The sequence below is a fragment of the Triturus cristatus genome, chromosome 9, assembly GCF_964204655.1.
Source record: "Triturus cristatus chromosome 9, aTriCri1.1, whole genome shotgun sequence".
Taxonomy (NCBI): domain Eukaryota; kingdom Metazoa; phylum Chordata; class Amphibia; order Caudata; family Salamandridae; genus Triturus; species Triturus cristatus.
In genome coordinates this window covers 876,097,344-876,123,961 of record NC_140592.1, presented here as the reverse complement: position 1 = coordinate 876,123,961, position 26,618 = coordinate 876,097,344, and the positions used below count along the sequence as shown (strand labels likewise).

The following is a 26,618-nucleotide window of genomic DNA, read 5'->3' as shown; positions in this document are numbered from 1 at the left end:
CAGGAGAAGTCTGTAACATGATTTCTTGGAACATTGCTTGGCTAAGGACCAAGTTAAAAAACCCAGATTGTAACAACTTTATAAAAAACAGAGAAATTATTTGGCTGCAAGAAACTTGGACATAAGAGGAGATTTACATAAGTGGGTATGATATCTTATGGGAGCCTGCAAGCCCTTCCCCAGCTGTCAGGGCAAAGGGAGGTTTAACAACATTGGTATCAATCTTATCCTGCCTCAAATGTGTCAAATATCTGGTCCTCTTAATTTCTTTAGTCATTGTACTGTCAGGTTTGAGGGATTTCGACCTTTTGGTGGTTAGTTTTTATATTAATAATGTTAGGGATTTAAATCCTAAGGTTATTGACTCTGTAGAAAATGTTGAGACATCTTTCTTTCTGAGGACCAAACACGGAACCATGTTATTATGGGCAGAGGATTTTAATTTAAATCTCTGCAAGTTAAATGCAAAATGGGTTTGTGGTTTAATGAACCCTGGGGAGGAAAATCTAACTCACTGGTCACATACTGTGCATGGGGATGCCTTAAATTGCCTTTTAAAAGTCTTTCCCTGGCCCCTGCGAGTGATCTGGTACACAATCTAAATGAGGAAAGTTTCCTACCTATCTTTACAGAATGCAATGAGGGTAGGCCCATTAATTATATTTTAATGACTTGCCCCCCTATACCTAGGGTTTTATGGTCCAACCAAACTGCCTCAGTGATCATAGTCCATTAGTTCTATCTCTGAATATTGAGGTTAAACCTACAAATATTGATAAGGAAAGAGGTGAAATAGTAACAACCAGAAAGGGATTAATGGTGAAATGGTACTCCCTGATCTTTTCTTGAAACAATTAGTTGGTGAACATACACACCTTATCTCCATCTGCCTTGCAGAAGATTCTGTAGGTTAGGACATACAAGTAGGTTTTGAAAAGTATGCGGTGCCATATCCCGAAACCTTATCATTGATATCCCCCATAGGACTTCACCAACATGTTACAGACCTATCTCCTTAATTGACTCAAGCAGGAAGATTCTTGGCAGAGTCTTCCTAGAGCGCCTGGAAAATTGGGCAACGGACAAAAAAATACTTTCAAACTTGCAATTTGGTTTCAGGTCAGGGGTAAGCACAATTGACCAATGCCATAACTTGTATTTAATAGCAAGTAATTATGTCTCAGCCAAAAAAGGATCGCTCCATATGGCCTTTATCGATTATCTACTGCTTTCGATCTAGTAAATCGTGCCAAACTCCGGACTTCTATGGATGAGATGGGGGTAGAGACAGCTCTCCTAGTGTTTACATCAGGACTTGACGGTGAGAGTGCACGGTGGACCCCACAGAAAAATGACCCCCAGATTAAATCTACACGAGGAGTTAGGCAAGGATGCATTCTTGACCATGTATTAATCCTGCTAGTTATAAACAGCAGTGCTAAACATCTGGTCAAACTGGGAAAGACATTCCTAATATGAGGGTCACCAAATCCCTATTCTATTATATGCGGACAATGCCCTGCTAATTCCATATTATTGGATTTTTATTTAAGCTATATGTTTACATTAGATCTTAAAACCAACTAAGGTAAATCCTTTGTGGGCCACAAAATACGTAAACTAAAACTCATATAATGATGAGCACAGTACTGGAGAAAGTTCAACATTTTCATTATTTAATGATTTTATTCAACTCTTCATTGGCTTGGAAATATCTTTTAACTGTCAGGGCAAGTTATTTTAAAAGTAACATTGAAGCAACTTTTTGATTCAGAGATAATCCATCTCTATAAAATGAAATGTGTTTCAGCAGGATCATATGGTGCTGCCTATAAGGACATACAAATGTAGACCTTTTACAAAAAGTGCAAATCTCCTTTTTGCGGAGATTATTACAGGCGTCCCAAGGTATGGCAAAGATATTATGCCATGAAGAACTTGGGCTTCGTTATTTAACAGATTGCCTATGCCTCTCTCCTTTATTGTTATGGGTTAAGGAATGGTCTAATCCTGAAGCCTCTTTGATGAGCGCATCCATATCTGATTGTCTAAGTTGGTTGAGATTCCCTGGCTGCTCTACCCGAAGAAGTCTTTTGAATCGTTAGGTATGAAAGACTGTATGAAAATCCATCCACTATTACTGCAAATACAAAATATGTAGTAAAACACACATTTCTAAATCACTGCTCTAATATAAAGCTAAGAAAAGCACAAACCATACCAGCACTAGTAAGATACATACCACTAGTGACAACAAATGATATAGAACCATATTTGACCAGGGTGACCTTTATAGGAGGTACCTATCCCTTTTTAGATGTTGTATGATACCCCTTGTAGTAGCATTCCCCATCCAAAACTGTTGGTCCCATGATATATTGTTATGTAGATGTGACCAACCATCTGCACAAAATATATGCTATTTATTCCTGTTTTGCTCTTTATATGAGGCCCCAAGGTGAGAGTTTTTAATACCTACTTTATAGAAACTGAATTTTAGATCTCATCTGGATGACCTACACTATTGACAGCGCCTGGAAGATGAAGATGTTTGTTGGGCTGCCCTTCATTTGTTAAGGAAACGTTTGGCACTTAGAAAGAGGCATGAAAAGGTCTCCCTGGGCTAATAAATCAGGTGAGCATAAAACAATTGAAGCTAGAGATCTGAGTGGAAGTTGCCTATCGTCTAGAAAATTAAATGTAGAAACTGTAGACTAAAATATTCAAGAACCTAAATGATGATGTTACTGGTATCGCCTTTGTATGCACCTTTCAGTGAATCAGCATTTATTTAGCGATGTTTTCAATGAAAAGTGAAATATGATTTTGTGATGTAGTTTTCTTTTTTCTGATGGTTTCATGGCTTCATGCAAATCTGAATAAAGATTTTATGATTATGAATTGACCATGATTTTTTAGTCACAATTCTGAAAATGCCACTTTTAGACAGCTGCATTTTCTTGACCTAACTATTTGATGCCTGCCACCTGACCCTGGGTCACATGACTAGATGCTCCTGGAAGTGTTGTACCTCATGCGTTGTCCTGGGCTTTATTCACTGACAAAAATGTCAACCTCTCCCTTTGAAAACGCCAAGAAGACTTGGGCTACCACTTCAGTTATGATCGATGGTTATGTCTGCTATTCAGGAGGTCTGAAACAAATGGAAGTAAAATCATGAGGAATATAATCTGAGGTGCATTACAGGTTTCATGGCTTCATGCAAATCTGAATAAAGATTTTATGATTATGAATTGACCGCTTTTTTTGCGTTAAATATCCCATAGATCGTATCATGATGGCGATCTCAGCATTAGGGATTTCCTTTCCCTTTTTTGTTTTGCTACCTCTTCCCCTCTCCCCTCCTCATTTAGAGCATATGCTTCTTCATCCATTGACAAAGACTTTTCATTTAATTATTATTTCTTGTATATTCATAATCATGGTCACGTTAGGATACATATATGTTGTCTGTCTTCCATCATAGGTATCTTCACTTATCTACATAAGCCCAACTGATTGGATGATACTTGACTTTGATCGATCCTCATTTTCTGATCCTAATTTGGATATGTGCTCTTCCATATATTAACTGGCTTTGTCACTATGACATTGATTTTTCAGATATGAAGTAAGTACTGCTCGCCTGAGTGACATGATTACACTTTGATTGTGCATTTTTCTATCGGGCATCTGATCTAATTATGGACGTACATATATTGTACTTGTTTCCTTAGATATATTGACGCTAAAACTCATCACCGGGGACATCGGCACTGGTGATGAAAACATAAGATCAAGAACTATCGATTGAGATACCTCTTACGTCACACTGATTAATTTCTCTTGGTGTGTATATATTTTATATTCTCGTCGTGCTTGCCTGGCCTTTTGAATATTTCGACATTTGGCTGTGTTTTTTTTCCAGCGTTACCTCTCCACTACCTCCCTATCCTTTCTCCCTCTCCTTTTTTAAACTGTTTTATACTTACTTCTGTTATTTTGTTTCATTCTCTTCCCTTGGTCATCTCTTTTTTCGTATTGGCAGATAATTTAACCATACTGGGGTCGAGACATTTTGAGAGGAGTGCTCGTACACATAAAAAATGTTTCTTGACCACAAGCCCTACACAGATGATTATATGTATACTGATTCTATGCATTTCTCTTTAATATTAACTATTGTTGCATATTGTAAACTTATAAATTTCCGCATGTAATGGCTCATTCTTAGTATGTCATGTTTGTTTTGTATGGGTTTAAATAACCTTTTTAAGAAAATATTTTTATATGTGCCTGGTAACACTTAGATGTTATCCTAAGCATTTTTGTAATGTCAACTTGTGTTTTTGTCTGTTTGTTAAAACATAGTTTTCAATACGCCTTTGTATATATCTGTTACAGCCCTGAAGAAGTCCTTTGGTGGACGAAACGCGTCGGCTGTTCCGGCTGTTCTGGAAAACTTTGACTTTTAAAGTGTAAAAATTATCGCAAAATAAAAGTGGATCTTTTGTAAAAACATAAAACTACTCAAGAATCTGAATATGATTTAACTTCCACTTGGTTTGGTGATTGTACATGTATCTTCCAGTTTTTGGAACGACATTGTGCTGGCGGGTGTCTACCAAGTTTGCACACTTGCGGTGATTGAATTATATCACCATAACTGATATTGGGTAATTTTCAAAACCGGTGCTGTTCTAGAGGGCCACCGCTAGCCTTGTGTTTGGTTCTAAATCTGAATAAAGATTTTATGATTATGAATTGACCATGAATTTTTAGTCACAATTCTGAAAATGCCACTTTTAGACAGTTGCATTTTCTTTACCTAACTATTTGATGCCTGCCACCTGACCCTGGGTCACATGACTAGATGCTCCTGGAAGTGTTGTACCTCATGCGTTGTCCTGGGCTTTATTCACTGACAACAATGTCAACCTCTCCCTTTGAAAACGCCAAGAAGACTTGGGCTACCACTTCAGTTATCATCGATGGTTATGTCTGCTATTCAGGAGGTCTGAAACAAATGGATGTAAAATCATGAGGAATATAATCTGAGGTGCATTACATTCTATTTACTCTTAATCGATTGCCGGGACGGAAGTAGAACCGGTGTGGATTTACAAATAAAGAAGTTCCAGAAACACAGCCCTGAGGAAGTCGTGGGGAACATCCTAGATGATGAAACATGCGTTGGCTGGCTGGGCAAATCAAAGAAAGAAAATTAAAGATCAAGAAAAATACAAGAATTATTTGTCATATTGACTGATTGTACTAAATAGGATTAAGTGTGTTCTCGGGAAACTTGTTATTGACAAATGACTAGATGTAGCTGGCAGTTGCTTTTTGTGTATTGCTCCCAGACAGTGAAAAGAGAAGAAATGTATTGGCAGGATGTGCCACTTAACAAAGGGAAGAAGCCATCACCTACCACACTTGCACATCACAAATGCTCTGCCTGAGCACTCTCACAAAGGGTTTGTCACTAGTCTTTTGTCAACACAGACAAGCTAGAGCCAGGGCAGGGAGGAAGGGTATCCCTGACATCTCAGAGGGTGGAAATCAGTAGAGGTTTCATCCACTTCAAAGTGGGCATCAGGCATAAGTATTGGACCTCAGACCCCATCTCTCAGTACACTTATGAATCTGTGGACTCTGCCAGAAAGAAGGACTGCTGTGCTGCTGAAAGGTCAGCTGGACAGCTGCTATGAAGGACTGCTGCCCTGCTATGCTGACTTGCTACCCGGTTGCCTGCTTGCCTGGGTGAGAAGGACTGGACCTGCATCTCTGCTTCCAGGACCCCAGAGTGATTCCAAGGGCTAGTTGGCTGGTCTCCTGATTAGGAGCCTCTGGACATAACAGGCTTCCAACACCATAAACCCAGCACCTGGACTCTACAATTTGTGAGTCCAGACCTCCCAAATGGTGCCATCCCAGTCAGGGACCCTTGGAAGTGGGCATGCAGGTACTCTACCAGTTAATCTGTGGACCCAGCAGAACTAACGCATCTCCTCCACAGCATGGCACATCTCCTAAAGAACTGGCACATCACATCTACTGCTCACACTTCCCCGACTCAAGGATCCTGCAGTACCTACAGCATCGCCTGCCCACTGCATCTGCTGGATCTGCCACTGCGCGATGCATCTCCATGCGAGGACATCACCTTGCCCACTGGAGTCCCAGAACTGCCGCTGCGCAGAGCATCTCCTTTCCTGGACCTTGCATCATATCTACTTCATGATGCATCCTCGATGCAGGACTCAACATCTCTTTGAAACCAGAAATAAGTTACTTTTGTACAGCAGGCCTTACTGAGTCCCTGTAGCCAGCCCGCGCTCTGTCATGGTCTGCCTGAACTTTTGAATTTGTACCTGTCTCGTGCCACCAGATACACCTCAGTTCATACTTTGGGCTTTTGGTGCTATTTTCAATGAAACCCTTAAAATTGCAGCTCTCTGGATCTACTGACTAAATTATTGTTGTTTTGGTCCTGATTTATTTATAAAGAATTACAGTGTTCTTATAAATTGGCGTGGGGTTTTTCTTGTGTTGTTTTTTCACTTTATTACTGTTTGAAGAGCTCCAAATATACTTTAAACATTACCTCTAAGTTAAGCCTGACTCCTCTGTGCCAAGCTACCAGAGAGTTGAGCAGAGGTTAATTTGGGGTTTGCTTGTGACTTCACCCTGACAAGGATTGTGGTTTCTCCTTCAGTATGCCTTCATCCACCCCTCAAAGGGCCACCCAATTTCTCACTGAAAGCATTGGATATTTGTTGCATTTAATGTTTTGTTTAACAAAGGCCATAATTTCAACTGGTGGGGGAATCCCCACTCGGTCAAAAACATCTGTTAGTGCTCAAATTGAGATTCCAATTTGTGCACAATGGGTCCTATTCACATTGGTAAATCAACATGTGTAGATCTACTCATTCACATAGGAGTAACTCTCCTCTTTTTTGCTATCCACCATCTCTGACTTGGGATATACACCTAGATGTAGGCGTAGATGTATCCACCCCCTCAAAAGAGGGGGTGGAGCCTCATTAAAAATAAATGTATGAGTACAAAGTAGTACAAATAACTTTTGACCTCTTGGTCAAGGTTTCCACCAATGAGGAGGAGATCTTCCTACTGGAAAGTCCAAGTAAATGTAATCAAGTTTATTTATAATATATATATATATATATATATATATTAATGTAAAATAATTTAAAAGAATCAACATTGACCTGGAACTAATAGAACAAACATGTGACAGCAAATTAGCTTTTCAAATTAGCTGTGTATTAAATAATAAAATAATTGAAACATGAATTTAATTTAGAAATAACAATTTGTAAAAAATAATTTACCAAACAACCGCAATTGCTAGCATTTTTATTTTTATTGAATTTATAGAAAATGTGAATAGAAGGCATTTATTTAATCAATATAAATATTTTTAATATTTTTAATATGAAGTTAATTTACATGTTATGCTAAAATTAGGTGAAGTATTAAATGTAAAATGTACTCAAATGAATTTACATTAGTTCTTAAGGTAAGGTGGCGTTAGTTTAATTCCATGCCTCAATTACTTACTATGGGAGTGTGTTGAGGTACTAGTGGTTGGCCACGTTTGGCGCTTGACTTTTTAATGGCAGGGCTGGAGTAGATGTGGGCCTCATCCGACTCTATTAGGGCTATACTACCTTTAGAAGTGTATTTTCTGAACTGCAATGGAGTTATTCTTTTGTTGGTGTGTTCTTAGCATGTCCCTTGCAGAGCCTTCCTTCATTTTTCCTTATCCACCCATTTTTTTGTAGCTATTCCCTTTTTCCCAGAACTGCTGCTGGTCCCTCAGACATTTGCTAACAAACAGTATTTTTACATGAATGGGGATCTCTGCCCCTTGGGCGGTGAGCTCCACCCAGTAAAGATAGGTGAGGTGGAGCTCTCCACCTGTAGATAGGTTTGTGAACAAACACACATGCACACACACACACACAGAACACATTTAATTAATTTAATATTATTTCCTATGGCATGTTACTTCATTTCCATGCCTCTATTTTTTTCAATGGAAGTGTGTTGCAGTACCTGTGAGGGGCCATGTGTGGGGCTTGACTTACGACATGCTTGAGCTAGGGAATATTTACAGCTGTCTTGACACCTTTAGGTCTGTAGTAACTTTAGAAGTGTAGCTAGTGAACTGCAGTGGTCTTACTCATTTGTGGGTGTGAATTCGTATTGGCATGTCCCACATTGTGAATCTGACCCAAAGTTATTGCACATTGAGAATGCACAGTAACTACACCACATTTCTGCCTGAGTTGTAATGGGGGCCTTAGTGTTCCCCACATACATGGCTGGGTGACAGTTAGATATCTCAGAATGCAGACTATATTCCCCGTATTGTTTTTTAATGAATGGCTTGGACTTCAAAGAGATCTTGAGTCTTAGCTTTACCCCTGTGGGCGTGTTGCGGGAACTTATGCTTTAGGCAAAGTGTGCAAGTCAGTGTTGTTTATTCGAAGTGTGTGTACCAGTGTCCCCAATGCCAGGGAGTGCGTAAGTACCTCCTGTTGTAGTACTTGTGTAAATGACTCCCTCTCACAGTGCTAGGGCATTATCTACTCTTGAGTTATTGAGATTTCATATTTCAAATATAGATATATAATTATAGATGCAGGACCGGCTTTAGGGCAGAGCGAACACTGCAGCCACACTTGGCACTGAGCTTAGGTGGGTGCTGTATTTAGAAATAACTTATGGGTTTAAAAGAACCTGCTGCAGAGTTCCTTGTGTGTCCAGCAATTTTCGAACAGAAAGAAAAATCTCAAGATAACTCTAATGGTTAATCGCTAGTTTTGTCCAGTGACATTTTTGACTCATTATAAAGTAAGTTGGAGAGTTATTATGCCTGTATTGCAGATCACATTTTATGAGGATAGCTCAGTGGGTTACTGCTTTTGTCAGAGAGCTCCTTTTGCTACTTGCAGTGACCTATGAACTGTCATCAAAGAGATTTATGCAAACTGCAAGGTGCAGATTAGAACGTTTTATTTTTTTCCGCAGCTTTTTATTATCATAATGCTGCTAAAAATGTATTTTTGGGCTAGAAATACATTCTTATTAGTAAAGCCAACCCCAACTACTGAGGTACGTTTTAAACCTGAGTTTGTGCTTCTCCAGTCTAAACACTCTTAAACTATATTGCCTGCTAGTATGTATGACATGTGATTACTACACCTTGTAATCCTCATTGTTTTATGTAACATTTCCTATACACTGATTTACACAAGTATGATTCATTGTCTCAGTATAATGTGTGTGTGATGTAAACTACGCTCATTACCTACACTGGTATGGGTAGCGCTATAAAACAAATGAGGGGCTATGGAGAGATGAGGGGCACTATTGGAGGGTTAGTGAGGCAATCCGTGGAGAAGGGGGACATTGAGTGTGGCGTCAAGAAAGACTGTTACTCTGGGCTCTATCACGGCTAAAGCCGGCCCTGTATAAGTGTATGAACAATATCATGCCATAGTCATTAAGTCCTCTGTACCGTGTCAAAGACCTACTGCCAACCGGGGGGGCCCCTAAGATTGCTCCCCGGTGCAGGTAAGAGGAGGGGGTGGCCAACTAGTTCCTTGGGGAGGGGGGGTCTGACGGATGACTTGTTCGCGGGGGATGGTGGTAGTCAACAGACATGACTTGCTCACGCTCACCTCCGCCGCCGCCAAAAAGAGTTCCACCTGGGGCGGACCGCTCCCCCCATTCCACTGTGTCAGTGTATTCTCATTCTTAGTGTCTGTGCATTTATTTTGTCACTGTAAGTGTATTTCCTGACCCGGAGTCAGTGTGCTCCTGACTCAGCATTGTAGCATTCACTGTCCCAGTCCTCTTCTATTGCTGTCCCAATGTACAACTCCTTCTGCCCTTCCATATGTCTCTCTCTGACACAGTAGGCATATGTCCCTCTATCAGTTACCATGATGTCAGTGTTTGTTTAAGTATACTGAGTTCGTGATGGTGACAGGGTGTGTCCAGTGAACCCATCTTTCAGGGTCGGTGTATTCCCTGCCCTCTACACATGTCTCCCTATTGTAGTGTATGTGTCTCGTTGTTACAGTGCAAATGACAGTGTAATTGACACCCTGATCCAAAAATTAAGTGATGCACGTGGACAATGGAACATTGCTGCAATGGACATTAATGTATTGTAGTGCTCATGCCTGTCTCCGGATACTGCGATTATCAAAATGTAGCATTTCTTGTGCCCAAGGAAAACATCAGATCATGGCTAGGAATACACAGAGCTTAAGACAACTGATGCTTCACAAAACCACTTTACAAGTCATCATCCCAAAGGGGAGCTAAGCCTTTCCTTCGGTTTACTGCTTAGAACAACAAAGCTATGACATCTGCATAAAGCTTTAAACATCAAACCCAGAGCAGATCTGAATGAAGCTTCAGCTCCCACACACTGCCAATCAGAACAGCTCGCAGTTGGCTCAAATACCCTAGAAAAAGTATGCAGGAAAGGAATGGTGCAATAAATAAGGGATACAAAGTAGGCTTTGAAGTCTGAGCGTTCAGCACAAGCACACTGAGCTTCAAAGAGCTTTTTTGATGAAGCTGTTGATGCATAAAAAACTTACCATCCTGTGAAGTTTCTCTTCCAGCTCCTGATTAATTCTTTGTAGGGACAGGTAGTTGGTCTGTATCCTAGAAAACAGATTGTGCAATGCGGTTAGCGACAGATCTACGTACTTCTGAGTTTTTCATATCACTGGCTTTTCTTTCAAGCTGATTAATTCAGTTTGTTGTTAGTTCGAGGCATTTGTAGCATGGGTCATACAAGTCCAGTACCTTTGTGTTTATAGTGTGAGAAAAAAAGTAGACAATTAAGCATCATTATACATCATTCATCATGGTAGAAATAAGATATCGACCTATACTTACTTTGCCCTATTACGCAGGGATGAAAACACTAGGCGATCATCAGAAACTCCTATGGCTGCTATCGCTTCTGCAGGGCATTAGCTATGGGATCAGTTGACGAACTCATTCCGAAGCCATTGAGTGCTTACAACATGAGTATACCAGGCGATGGAGGAGTTAAGGATGAACCCATGGGAGCTGAGCGGATTAAAATTCTTCGCCTTCAGCCCCAAGTTGGTGGATATGAAATGATGATTTATTATGGCTAAAGCTATGAGCGAAGTATTCCTTTATGTTACTTTACTTTTGTACTTGGAACATTTTTTTATGGTTTATCATGTAACGTGAAATAACTATTGGGGGTGGGGGGAGTTGTATGCCTCTACTTGTGGTAAGGGAAAAGCACAGAAAGGAGACATCAGGCAAAAAAAGAGAACACGCCTTCATTGAACGTGAGCACGACTAGATTATTGGAGTTAGCTCCCAGTTAGGGGAAGAGGAGAGCTAGAACCTCATCACTGTTCTGGAAGTTAGATGTCTGATTTAGGGAGAAGACAAAGTAATCTCGACGCAGCTTCAGGTCAAGAATGACTTCATTCTAAAGACAATCTGAAAATGAAACTGACTGACAGTGTGCAGATTGTGTTGAGAATGACAAATGCGAGAAACATTTATAAAGAGGAATTTATAGGCGATGAATATCGGCGTGAAGAATCCTGGTTAATATGTGTGAACTGAAAAAAGATATCGGGCGGTAAAAGGAGAAAAAACGTGAGCATTTTCATCTTTTTGCATGATTAATTCAGCAGTTTCCGCTCCGCGGGAGGCAGGAAGCCTGTCATTTGCTGGAGTTTCATTGTAAATATCTCTAATTGGCTTTAACAGAGTAGAATTAATTGCTTTGTAAAATGCATTGGATAGGAGTGAGAGCTAGGATATGTATCCTGGTAATTGCCTTATGCCACTTGACATTTCTTTAACTGTTCAGCCAAACACCAGCCAACAAGTTCCCTCTTTCAGCAGCTCGGACCTTAAACACAGTTGTGATAAACCACGCATTACTCAAATCCTGTCCAGAAATACATATACATGAAGAGTTATTTGGGCCAGATGTGCCATCTGACTGGGTGCCAGGGTTGCAGTCTCAGCAGTCTGTAAGCATTCAAGGTAGAGTGCTATATGTACCACCGGAAATGACCCGAAGGGTTCGGATTTTTGCCTCTTCAGCACTGATTAGGAAAAAGGAATTGAATTTGTTCCTCTTGGTCAATTGCTAGAATCAAAAGGATGGGTAACAAAGGAGATATCGCCCCTGCCATCGCGTTCGTACTTTGCGGGGTTTGAGAACCAGAGGATGTGGCCTAACAGCTAGGGCGGTCTACCTTGGAGCTGGGGAACTGGGTTCGAGACTCGGCAGGGACGCTCAACATTCTGTGATTCAGGGCAAATCACGTAATCTCCCTGTGCCTAACAATAAAAAACACTAATATCTCTCTCTGTAATGTAACTGGCGCTCATGTAAAGTGCTCTGATACCTTCGGGTCTAGTTGCGCTGTATAAAACTCCACAAAACAATAAAATAAATAATTAATGTGAATCTCAATATAGACTAATTACACATTACCAGTTGCCCACTCCCCTGAGGTCCCCGATGACCTCAGCTAATTAGAGTCCATCTGTGCTACTGGCTCCGTTTAGAAGACCATAGATGTTACACATGTCAGTATTAGGGTGGTTATCCACTCCAAACATTGTTCCTCTCTTTCCCCATTTGGCTGGACTTATTTTTGTTGGCCTTTGGACTCTTTGCACTTTACCACTACTAACCAGTGCTAAAGTGTTTTTGTCCATTCCCCTAACAAAGTTTAATTGGCTTATACCCATTTGGCATATTTAATTTACATATAAGTCCCTTCTAGAGTGGTATACAATGTACACAGGGCCTGCAAATTAAATGCTACCAGTGAGCCTGCAACACTGATTGTGACACCCTCTTAAGTAGCCCCTTAAACATGTCGCAGGCCTGCCACTGCACCCTGAATGCAGTTTTAAACTGCCATGTTGACCTGACAATAAAGCCCTCCTGCCAAACCCCAGAGCTTAGCACAGTCCCACTTGCAACTGAACAGGGTGTGCTCTTCCTTCACACAAAGGACATATTACCTCCACATTGTCCCTGCAGCCAACTTAGAGCCAGGGGAGTCAGGAAATTGTGTGCTGCCTGGAGCCTGTCTTGAACCCTCAGAGGCTGGTCCTGCTTTTGAGCCCTGCATCATCACCTGACCCAGGACTACCACAGTGACTCCAAGGGCAAGTTTACTGGTCTCCTGTTCACAGACACAGGGACACAAAAGACTCCCACCGTCTTGAACCTGCACCTGGACTGAGCCTGAGTGAGCTCTGAACCCCCAAGTGGTGTACCACCAGTGCTCAACCCCTGGTTGTGGTTCTAAAGGTGCGCAGATGGCCAAATCCCACATCTGAGGGCAAAATCTGCTCTGATAACCAGTAGAAGACCAGGACCAACCTGCTCACCTATCCGCCCGAGGTGCATTGGTGGTTGGATTGATTTTGTGACTTCTCCTGCTACAGTCTTCTCTGCAGCACCAAATCATTTTCAGCAGTCCTTTACCAAAGGGGTATCTGGCTCCTTGGAACTATCTTCAGCTACAGCCCTCTGCCTCAACCAGCTGGAATTTTCAATTTTCATGAAAACGACTAAGTCCAAAAGTATAAATCATCAATCAATACCAGTGTTGGAGACCTGTCCCTTCTTTTGCAGAGCATGATCAGTGTCTGTCAGACTAAGCAATCGTCAGCCTGACTGGAACTCATAACTTCAAGGTCAGGGAGCCAGCTGCTTCATTTTTCTTTTTTTTTAAAAAACGCTTATTAGCATTTTTATGTTCATTTTTCTTTTTAAAAAAAAACGTATTAGCATTTTTATGTTCGCATTTACACAGTGTCAGGAATTTTACAATCATTTACTTTACATCAAATGTTACATTGGCAAACACTGATGCTACAGGTTCATTCACATCTCGTCTTTGTACCTAAACAATATACCCTATTGTGTATAGTGTTTCTGTTATTCTGGAACCTACACCCTAAACTCTGTTCGCTTATTGACTTTGTGATTGTTTTCGAGCAAACATGACCCCCTAACTCCCCCTCCCCCTCTGGTGGATGTCTATTACACCTTTTGGTATCTCTGTGTCTGATCCAATCTGATAGGGAATAAACAATGGTCTTGTGACTTTCCCCTATCTCTCTCCCTCCTCGCCTAGTATGTTTATTCCGGGAGTGTCTTTAGGTCATTGATCATTGCTGTCCAGGCCTTAATGTCATCCTCTATTTTATCGTCCTTTCGGACCTGTTTTTTCTCAATTTTCTCTGCTGTAGCCCATTCGCATATGTCTTTTAACCACAGCTCATATTTCGGTGGTGTCGGGTTCAGCCATGCGATTGCAATACGTCTTTTAACTAATATTAGTCCTAATAGCAAAAATTTCCTGCTAAGCTTCCTCTTCTTGGGCGTGGGCAGTAATCCTAATAAAACAACCCTACAACCTGTGACTTCGTGGAGCTTTTGCAGTATTTCCGACCAGAATGGAGTCACAAGGGGGCACGTCCATACTACGTGCACGAAGTCAGCTTCCGTTTCTCCACAGCGGGTGCAAATATTGGACCTATCTGGGTAACTTTTACTCAACACCTTGGGGGTGAGGTAGGCCTGATGTATGAGATTGTATTGGACTAGTTTTAATCGAGCGCTAGAGCTCACCAGCTTGACCCCTTTGTGTATCTTGACCCATTTCTGTGCCGTTATAGGTTCCACTACCGCCTCCTCCCACCTTATTTGTATGGGAAGTATTTTCCTTGGCAAGTCATCTCGTACTGCCCGGTATATGTGAGTGATCAGGTGTCGACCCTGGGCCATATATAACAGTGCCTGCAACGTTTTTGTTATCGGGGGCTCCTCTGGGAAGGATGGCCAGAGCTCACTCGCCACTGGAGATATCTTTGCATATTGCAAAAGTTGTCCTCTTCCTAAATCAAAGGAAGCTTCTGCAAATTCCTTCGTTATAAATTGTCCATCATTGTATAAATCCCCCAGCGTCAGGCAACCCCCATCTCTACATTTTTGCATTGACATGGAGTCAGGCATCTTGGCGAAAGGGCGAATCACCCATAGAGGCATGTCTGGCGCGTAGTGTGCATGTTTTATCACTTTTCTTACTATAATCGCCCATATCTCGGCAACTTGTAGGATGATGTAAGGGCACTCTCTAGGGACACCCTTGCCACTCATTTATAATTCAGGTAGAGAAATTCCCTCATGTGTCCCTGCCATAAGTCTCTTTTCCCAGAGGTCCTGATCACTGAATCAGTGAATGGGATGTTATATTTGTTCAGCCATATAATATAATTCAATACATGGGACTTATACTCCACCTTGCTGCCAGGGTCTCTGAAGTGTTGATAGGCCTATGCGCTTATGTCTAGGGCCTCAGAAAAGCTCTGTCATTAAGCTATCTAGAGTTTTGAAGTAACTGACCGGAATTCTTTATAATTAATTTTGTAAGGTATAGAGGCATCGTGGAAGGATGATCATCTTAGTAATTGCAATTCTGCCCATCAGAGACAGGGGCAGGTCCCTCCAGAAGCGTACAAAGCCCCGGATCCCTTACACAACCCTCCCTAAATTAAGTTCCAGGAAACATTTTGGCATATGAGCCAACTTAATCCCTAAATACCTTGGAGCTGAGGATGTCCACCATAGCCCCACCCCGGGAAGCATATCGATTGGTTGGGTTGCTAATCTCCCGAGTGGGAGTAGCTTAGACTTCTTGCTAATAATTTGTAGACCTAAGACTGCGCTAAAGTCTCCTAAAACTTCCAGAAGAGCCAGCACCGATCGCTCTGGCTGCCGGAGAGCCAGGTGCTTCTTACTCACTAATATGCAGGTGCTTGGCACCCTGACCAATGTTTGCTGTACTGAAGATGTCACAGCCCAGAGGGCAGTGACATTATCAGCTTAGCAAAGTCCTGGGACAAGGAAGATCATCACTGGAAGAGTCAGCTCTGGGCAATTCAGGTTTAGGCCCTGAAGCGGCCTGGGTTGGCCTATCCGTGATACCTTACTTCACTCTTCAAAAACTCGTCACAGGGTAGGAGGAGATCAGCAAGTCTCAATGATCCAATCCACTCTGTGATGAGATAGAGAAGCTTCTCTTCTCATTAGCTAACCCTTGGCAGAGTTAGCCAATCTGAGGAGGTGGCTAGCTCTTCCTTTAGGTGGCTAGCTCTTCCTTTCCTGCTTCCCTCCCAAAGCCTCCTCGTCTGTGGTGCTTCTTCTTCTTGCCAGTTGATGGCCCTGCCATCACTACTGTGGCTCAGTAAGTGCCTTATTGAATGTTTGGATGTATGTATGTATGTAAGAATGTGTGTGTATTTCCATGTTTGTGTTAAGAATGGGTGAGTGCAAATGTTTGTGAGCTTGTGACTGGATTGGTGAGAGTATGTGTGTGTGTGACTGTTTGTGAATGGATGGGTGTGAGTCTCTGTGTGCATGTTTTATTTTGATGGATGGGGATTGAGAGTGTGTGCTTGTGGATCAGCAGAAGTGAGTTTGTTCGTCTATGTCCAATATTCTACTCCTCCAAGTTACTTGCTGCCACTGACCATGCCAGCATTTATACAGGGTACTCGATGTGTGGTACAGATTTGCATTGCTGTAGATTTTCCAGATGTGCTTGGGGAAATGCTCTAAACATAGATTTTACTGTATCCACACCGGCCCATACAACATATGTTTCTCAATCACTGTTCCTGTCACTACATCATTATACAAGCAATCTGAAGTGCAAATTCACACATAAATTCATCATATGTGCACTAATGAGTGCTTTGGAGGAAATGCCAGCAGACAAAATTGCTGACACCGCATCTTCTTGGTAGAGGGTGTATAGATGTGGTAAGAGTGCATCACATCACTCAATGATGCTCTCCACCACCTTAGGATGAATGCCCCACTTGTGGTCCACCAGGCACCGTTTATTTAATATGCCTACACTGGCACTCAGAGACCATGTTAGGAGGTTGGTTACCAGGAAGATGTTCTGCTTGTCCAGTCACATCCAAAAGCGTATTGCCTGTTGAGGGATGACTCCATGCACCATTCTGCCCTATTTGTTGCAGTATCTCATGGCGGCCATATTATCCATGAAAATCTGTACCAGCCCTACTTTGATAAATGGCAGAGTGGGTTGCCGGAACCTCAAGAAAATTGATGAAGAGCTGACTCTCTCCTCACTGGACACCAGAGGCCTCTGATCGCCACCTCTCCTAGGTTGTTTCCCAACTCAGCAGTGACACATTTGTCATCACCATGAACTCTGGGAGGGGGAGGGAAAGTGGCCTTTTGTAGGTAAGGTTGGCATCCACCAGCCACCACTGCAGAAGCTGCGCGATCTCAATCAAGAGCTGGATGGTGTCAGACAAGTATCCCTGATTCTGGGCCCACTGGGATATGAGACTCCACTGCAGGTCCTGCATGTGCCCCCTTGCATTTGAGATATGAAGGGTGCATGAGATCAGGAAAACAAAAAGCCTCAAAGCCATCCTCATCAAAACCCAGGTATGATAATAAAACATCAGGATAATACCCTGAATGTCCCAGACTCTCTGAAAGGCCTTGAACACCAGTGCGTCGCAATGAATGGAGGCATTGGCGAGGCATTCAGGTGGGACTTTGGCTCATTGATAGTGAAACCCAATGATATCTGGAGTTCGGACATTCTCTAAAGGTGATCTACACCTGACTACGGCAAGCCCATATTTAGCAGCCAGTTTTTGAGTGTTAGCCCTGACATCTTTGACGTGGTATTCCCCAAAACATTTTGCCTTCACCCCCTTACTTTGCTGAAATTATCTTTGTTGGCATTAGTACTCTGTGGATTTTACCCCTGCCAACCAGTGCTAAAGTGTTTGTGCTCGCTCTCTAAAACATGGAAAAAATGGTCTACGCCTAGTTGACATATTTAATTTTGCTATAGGTCCCCAGTAAATGGTACTACTTGCACCCAGGGTCTGTAAATTAAATGCTAATAATGGGCTGCAGCACTCAATGTGCCCCCCAAAGTAGCCTTTGAAAACGTGTCTCGGGCCTGCCACTACAGCCTGAAGTGCAGTTTTAAACTGCCATCTCAACCTGTCGAAATAAACATTTTACCAAGCCTTAATCTTCCTTTTTAAGACTTGTAAGTCCCCCTTAAGGTAGGCCCTGAAGGCTCATAGGCCAGGGTGCATTGTAATGAAGTAGTAGGACATGTGGGTTTACGTTTTACATGTCTGGCAGTGAAAACATACTAAAGTCATTTTTCACTGCTGCAGGCTAGCTCTTCTATAGATTAATACTGAATATTTTAGATTAAGAACACATAGAAAAATTATGTTTACATTCAAAGAAATTGTAATTCAGAATCCTCACTATTAATAAAGCCACTACCTAGAAAGGTTGCATATTTCTTCCCCAAACCAACCGTGCCTTTCCGTCAGTGTCTTAGGTCACATGGATGTGAATGGCTCTGCTGTTATGGGTTGTGTATTACTTCCAGACAGTGAGGCAAAGGTGTGAGGGTAGAGGGTCTTCCTGACAGGATGGCTAGGGAGGATTTGTACCCTTCCCTGATTGAACTTGAAAGAGCCCTGCCTGTAGCACATACAAACGTACCCAAAACCAAGTCTACCCTTGACTTTCTTCCCCTCAACAGTTTACAGCCAGTACCACCGAACGGGGACGAGCTGGTCAGAAACCATTTTGGGGGTAGATCAGGGAATTCCCCCACACAAAGCCTGGCCCCTAGTATAAAAGAGGGAAGTTAAGAAACTCTCCTTAGAACACTCCCGAACCTGTGGAAGATCCAGAAGGACTGCCCTGCTGTCTGAGGAAGAGGTACCTCCCTGCTGACTGAAGAAGGATTAGACCTGCTTACCTTGAATTCAGGCTACCCAGAGTGACTTCAATGGTCAGTTGCCTGGCCTCTTGTGCAAACTGCAGGGACACAAACTGCTAGAGGCCTCCCGGCAACTGACCAGCACCGAATGGACATGCCTGAGCCCTGCTGCTGGTGGTGCTAGAGTAAGTCCTGATACCCAAGAGATGCCCCCCACGTCTTGTACCCTTGGTAGCATCAGTGGGAACTCCTCCTGAAGAAAAGGTGAAGATATAGAAGCTTTGGGCTCCTCACAACTGTGAAATGACCGCTTCACCCTGAAAATCGACCACCCGTGATGACCGCCACTCCAGCAGGACCTTCTGTTCACGTTGAGAGCGACCATCTGCAATGACTGACAATGTGAGACCTGTACTTCACGCTGACAGCTACAACCTGGGACAATGGCAACCGCAAATCTCTAGCGACGACCAGCTCTTCGTGCAACAGCAATGACCATCCACAACACTCGACCTGCTCCTTACCACAATAGACTCCTCCTTGCTACCCCCACCAACACAAACATAACTCTAAGGGGCAAATTATGATGTCATTCCTCCACTGCTTCTGGTTGGGGCCCAAGGGGGCACTCTGCTAATCTCTGCACCATGTGGCAGGCACCTCTAGGTGTCTGCCACACTGGGCCGGGATTAACAGAATCTCCCATGTCTCCATGGGAGCTTGTGCTACGGCCAGTTTACTGCCGCACTACAAGCTCCCATAGAGAAATGGGAGTATGTGACCGCACAATGTGTGGTCGCATTGAAATGGCTGTGTCGAGATTGCTGACCAGGGCTCGGTCGGTCCGTTTGCCCTACATTGTAAACAGCCCCTTAGTGGAGCCTTTAGCAAGTAACTCTTCAGCAGGATTAAACTCGTCCCTGCAACAGACTAGCACTATATCACAGTTGCCCTTAATTTGTGACTTTCCCCCAGTCTAGCATGACCAGATTATCCAGAGTGGTTGTAAGAAAAATGGTTACCGGTTGAGGGGGAGAAAGCACTCGCAGCACTTCAAACAGTAGTCGAATGAAAACACAACACAAGAAAAATCCCTCACGAATCTAGAAAAATAGAGTGAAGTTTAATAAACTAATCAGGCCAATTCAACAAAAATCCAATCAGTGGAACAGGAGATATGCTAGTTCCAAGATTTAGTGAAAATAGCACCAAAAATCACAAAGCGCCAATTGAGGTTATCTTGTTGCGCCGGACCAGGACAAAGTCACAAGTTCAGGCTCACCACAATGGAGCGCAGGCTGGCCACATGTAACCAGTTAGGCCTCCTTGAGAAGAATATCCTAAATCCTGGTTGCTGAGCATTGTTAGGTCTCAAGTCGAGGATGTGTAGCACAACTGAGGGGATCGTTCCTTCAGAGGGCCTGCGAAGCTGTGGTGTAGGGTCCTGCTTCATCTCCGAGGCTGTTGTCAACAAGAGAATTGCGATGTGAGGGTGTAAAGCTTCGTACGCCGACAGTTCTTATGCGGGCTGCGAGGATAATAAGGAGTTCCTGCACAGGGAGAACCCTCACAGCAGAGGTTATGCATTAGTTCTGTCCGGGTCTACACTACACAGCATAGAAGATGCATAGCTTCTGCTGGGTCTACAGATGAGCTGGCAGAGCACCTTCAGGTTCACATCCAGGTGTCCAGGCCTGGAGAAAGTATTTTGGAGCCTTTTGTCTCCAAGGCTCTAGTCAGGAGGCCAGCCAACTAGCCCATGGAGTCATTCTGGGGTCCTGGGTTCAACAGATGCAGGTTCATACGTTTTCACGCTGCCAAGAAGGCAGTAGGCTGCAGGTTAGCACAGCTGTGCAGCAATCTTTCAGAGCAGCAGTCCAGCAGAGTGGCAGTCATGTTAGCAGCACAGCAGTCCTTCCTGGCAGAGTATCCACAGGTCCAGAAGTGTACTGAAGAGTTGGTGTCAGGAGTTCAATATTAATACCTGGGCCTTCTTTTGAAATGGAAGAAGCTTCTAGAGGTTTCCCTTTTAACCCCTTCGGTGCCACGACCTTTCCCCCTCCTGTGCCGGGCGTTTCACACGCGGGTGGGGTTCATGACGAGATAGTCTCGTCATGGGCACAGCGCGACCGTGCTCCATGACGAGACTATCTCGTCATGGGCACAGAAGAGGTTAAGTCTCCAGGCACCCTGCATTCCTTGGGCTGGCTCTAGACTAACTACAGGGGTATGCAGCCCTTTGTTCGGAGGCAGGACACAGCCTATTTAACTGTGCCAAGCGCTGCCCTCCCATCCTACCAGTGATGACCAATCCTGGCACACCTCAGCTCCCTATTGTATATGGCTGGCTAGGAGAAATATACAAAGCTCCAGTGTCAGCTACACCTAATCATCTGGCACAGAAACAGAATGCAGGCACTAAGGGCTTCATTACGATGTCGATCAGAAAGGCTCTGAATGGCATTCAAATTTTCCTAACCCGAGACGGAAGCCATGTTTCCGACCGACTTGGAAAGATCTCGATGGAAGGTACCTGTTTGGTCTGTCTGACTTGGTTCCGACCGCCATTCGGAGACTCCAAGTCAGTCAGAGCCGAATCGTACAGCTCTATGGACCACATTTCCAACCAACGCATTACGATGTCGGATTCGGACAGCATTTCCAAATCGGTTTGTCTGACACAAAAAGGCTGTCGGAAACTGACTTCGGGGGCCCGTAGCATGCCCCTCTTTACCAAGGACTCTTAGTTAGGGGCCTGTGGGGGTACACATGGGACCCCTATTTGCAACCATACACAGTGTGGCAGGCACACAGGGTGCAAGCTTTTCCGTAACCACCCCATTCTTCAACAGGAGCCTGTACTGTCACTCGGAACACAGGCTCCCGTTGAAGTCAAAGGGAGTCCAACCGAACGGTGTTCAGAACCATCGGAATTGGTCGGTCAGTCTCCCCGAAGCCGAGTCACTCGGAAATGATTCTGAAAACTAGTCGGACGGAATGCTTTCCGACCAACATCGTAATGAGGCCCTAAATGTGTAAGGCAGGAAAATGCCAAATTTCTAAAAGTACAAAACAACATTTATGAATCCCACGTGGCCACTAATACATTTCAATTTTCATAACACAACATCCACTTAAATCAAGGGTGTTTGAGAATGAATCCCATGTTTCATTTTATGCGCTAGTTGTTTTAAAAAATATGTTCCTTTTATCTCAATCTCTTCATCTGCAATACACAAAACATTGACAATATATACAACATAGAATATAATTGACACAAATTCAAATGAAATTATAATTAATCAGGTATATATCACATAACGATTCAAAGCAACTTTTTAGCATAATCCAAAATCTCATGACATTTGTGAAAATGTGCAACATCCAAGTGGTTTTTCAACTCACTACAACTAATGTTTTCCCCTATGGGGATGAAGGTGAATCTTTTTGGTACCTTCTCTCTTATAATCTGACTGATTATTTCTTTTACAGTCATCTTTACCACTATTAAAGATCCACACGTGATATACTTTATTTATATGTAGAGAAGGTTCTGCCCTGTTCATGTATGCATTTAACAAGGTAGGGCGGAGAGAGGACCATTGGCAGATGCCGCAGATTATGTTGTTGGGGTCCAAGGTGTAGGGTGGCACGTGTACGCTCCGGCTTCTTCCGGTAAGGAAGGATGAGATCCACTTGAGGGCGTCCCCATGAATCCACATCTGATGGAACATTTTTAGGAGGATGTGGTGGGGCATGGTGTCCAGGGCTGCGGAGAGGTTGAGGAGGAACAGGCCATAGTTTTTACCAGGAGATGATCACCCTCAAGTTTTCTCACTATTGCTGCTGCTTTTTGTACTACAATGAAGCTTGCTAAACACACCCCAGTGGCAGTGCACTAACCCTTAAAAGGTATATGTCTGACTGGTTCATCCACAATTGGCAAAGTTAACTTAATTAAAAGTCCCTAGTATATGGTGCCAGGGGTATCTAGGGCCTGTAACTTAATGTGTCATTCATGGACTGACAAACTTATTGACTCTCAGCCTTCCATTGCTGGCTGAAAGAGCAGTTTCAAACTGCTAACTTAACTGCCACTGGCAACGCCCAAACCATCCTTTTTAATATTTCTAAGCCACCCCTAAGGCAGGCCTACTGAGCCCTGAAGGCAGGGTGAATTACATAAAAAATGTTGTACATGTAGCTTTACATGTCCTGACAGTGAAAACCCTGCATTCTCATTTTCACTGTGGAAAGGCTGGAGGGTCCATTGCCTAATACAGAGTGAGACGCTAGCAACGCAGCAATGCTGACTTCTCAATGGGACTACTGAATATTATACTAAGCGGTATCAAAAGAATCATTGCATTAAACCCCACTTGATGCACAAGTCAAACGTAATGCTACTTTTGGACAAGTGGCAACTTTAGTAGGTTGCCCAAAGATCTCCAGTGACCGTTTATGGTTGCATGCCATTAGATAACCACGTTCCCTTCCTGCTGGAAGTGTGAATGACTCTCAGGAAGAAACACAAAGGGCCTGCAGTTGGTAGAAGTGTGACTTCTCCCTGGCAGGAAGGCTATCGAGGGTGTGAGCTCAAAAAGGTAAGCTTCAAATGGGAAGTCGCCTTTGAAGGGCAAATGTTGGGCATAATTGAAGGGGCTTCTCTTTTGTTTTAGCAGACAGGTTGGAATCAAGGACAGAGAGGGGGAAGCTGTTGTCAAACAGTTTTTTCCATGGGCGCATAGCCACAACTCTGGAGTGGGCTAGGGTGCTCCACACACCAAGAGAATGGTTGTGCCATCTAGGAAGTGGGAAGAATGGGGCATTCTGGGATAGCTAGAAGCCACACTTTACAGGAAGTCATCATCAGGCAGGAAGGATCCTAGCATCCATTGGCTAGCAGTCACCACATCCCTCAAGGACACTACCTGGGCAAAAAAGTGGCACCCCTTACACCCAAAGCTCAGAACAGATCTGTACTGAAGAGTGAACCAAGGAAGGACTGCCCTGCTGTTCCCTAGACCCAGCAAAGAGAGGCTACTACAAGCCTGGACTTCACCTGCTGCTCCTTGGTCTACCAAGGAGAGGACTATGACTATGATTCTATGCTCAAGAAAAAGTAGTCCCCAACCCTCAAACAGAAAAGATGACTCCAAGAGTCAGTTGGCTCACTTCTTGTTATAGCTACAGGTCCACAAACACTGAAGAAGCTTGCTTTCCAAAGTTTCCACAGTGAACTGCTAACCATGGTAGTTGGCAATTCTTGTTTGCGTTTCAAATGAAAAGTAGTGATTGATTATTTGGTTAGTAATTTCTGTCTTCAGAATTCTCTGGTGGATTTTTGTTATTAAGGTGTCATTTTAAAGATAAAAGTACAACCTATTTGTGTAAGTTGGTGTCGGGTTTCTTTGGTGTCTTGTTTCTATCTTATACTTACTTATTCAGTGGTGTTGGTACTTCTTAATCCTTTAGATGTGTTCTTTTCATAAAGCCTGACTACTCAGAGCCACAGCTACCCGGGGTTTAGCTAAGGATTGTCAATAAATTTGATTGGACCCAGTAACGTTAGTGAGTTTATTACATGGTGAGGTTTCCCAAATACACCATGTAGTACAGCACTTTACTCACAGTGAACATTGTCAATACTCTGGGGCTAAATGGTGACTTTACATGCTGAAGAGATTTCAACATGTATCTCACATGCTTATAATATCTCTTCATGCTTTGTCAGAGGCAGACTCAAGCACTGCTGTTACACTGACCATCTGCTAGGCATAATTCAGATAACATCACCACAGGTGGTCAAATGCAATATGGAGCATCATGCCTCGGTGCCTGGGTCACAGGACATCCATGTATAGCCCATCAGTGATCCTACTAAGCAATATCAGTATTATGTATAAAGGTCTCCTAATGCAAGAGAAAAAAGTCAACAATTATACATTTTGTGGGAATTCACAATCCACAAGTGCCTACTGACATATAGGTACAGTGATGTTACACAGCTGTGGTTGTGTGAGACCATTCATGCTCACAAGCCTGGTGGGCATGCCTCTCCTGGTACAACTGATCACTCACACCTAGGGTGAGAGAGAAATACGTGATGCATTGAAAATATTGGGCACAAACATCAGTATCTGATTTCCCCATTCCCCTTGGCACTTATATTGATTTGGTAAGTGCTGCACGTGCATGCAGTGGTGTAACAAAAATGTAAGCCCCCCCCTGCAATGTACACGGAGGGGCCCCTGCTACGGATTTAATCCGGAGCGCTCAGATCTGAGTACTGTGTTAAGGGGGCCCCCTGCAGCTCGAGCCCCCCAGCACCGCAGGGAATGCGGGGGCCTGTGTTACGCCCCTGTGCACATGTCCTTTGCATGCATAGATGTTCAGCCTATGACTTTCCCTTTCCTCCAGAATGCCCTTGATGGACATTAGTGACAGCCACAACATAGGCCAAGGTCAATAGACACTGGAATTCAGTGTGAGCACATATATCTCTGGAACACGGAGGACAGATCATCAACGTATGCCATTCACAAGAATACCAACTGTAACTCCGGATGAAGATATAGTGATTGGCTTGGAAGAAGAGATGTGGGAAATAGATATAAGCACTACCCCAAAATTAATAAAGGTGAAAGAACCCACTACACCTTATGCTACCTGGGCAGGACACTCCATCTTCTTGACCAACTTTGCTTGGGATGAGTCACTGAAGAGTCTAATGAAAGTGACACTGATTTGTGGCTCTACACAGGCGAATTTATGACAAGCAAAATGAAACATTCTGTGTTTTGCAAGGGGGCTGACTATCTGCACTGCAGATCTTGAGAGACGCCCTGGCAAGCATGCCAACTACACTGAAGGATGTGTCATAGAGGAGTGAAAACCACCTGTGGTTCAAGTGTATCGCAAGGCAGCACCCACAACAGAGAATGAGAGGATGCACAAGGCTTCCAAAATCATCTGTTGATGCCAACAGCTCCAATACTGATGATAATGATGAAATGACAATATGCAACGCTGACTAAACTGCCCTCACCATCTGCTCTTGCTCTTTGTCACGTAAGTTCTTTCACAATTCCTAGGAGGAGGGAAGTGAGAAAGGCCTGCAACAGAGGCATAGAGAATAGAGTCGTTATTTCACTTACTTTGAAATTCACTGAATGCCATCAGGTACCACAGACAGTGCAACTCCTTTTGTTGGCGTATGCCACCACTGCCACTATTTTCTCCACTGCATATTCTTGTTTATGGAATATGAAAAACTGAGCTAAAGCAAACAATCCCCGTCTTCCCTTGCAATAGATCGTCACCCATAGATTTGTACACAACTCAAAAGGACTCTGTCTTTCTTTTATACTTTATTTATTTGGTAATTAATTAGACATAATTCATTATAATTTGTGAATATCATGATTTTCATCTCTATAGCAAAACAATAAATCAACAATACATCAAACACAGGCCAACAAAGATCTAATAGATAACAGAAATATCTTACCATAAAAAACATACTGACCCATCCTTTAACAAACATACCTCATTCTTCCATACCTTTCCTCTTAAATACATATATGTGTATCACAGGGGTCTTTCTACTGCATTTGTGCCACTGTAACTCTATACTAATTTACAGTGGTACCTTGTGCAAACAAGCATCTGTACTCAGTAAACATGACTAGATTCATACAAACTTGAATGCACATAAATTCAGCGATA

The 26,618-nt window shown here is 43.1% G+C and overlaps 1 protein-coding gene across 3 annotated transcripts in view; it reads right to left on the bottom strand.

Annotated features, from left to right (window-relative positions):
- The window catches only part of BEGAIN (brain enriched guanylate kinase associated), a 937,901-nt gene that overhangs the window by 533,340 nt on the left and 377,943 nt on the right, over window positions 1-26,618 (bottom strand). For all 3 annotated transcript variants that reach the window (XM_085628030.1, XM_085628031.1, XM_085628032.1), the window contains one exon: window positions 10,650-10,716. In XM_085628030.1, coding sequence (XP_085484156.1) covers window positions 10,650-10,716 — 67 coding nt within the window. The remainder of the gene's footprint in view (window positions 1-10,649; window positions 10,717-26,618) is intronic.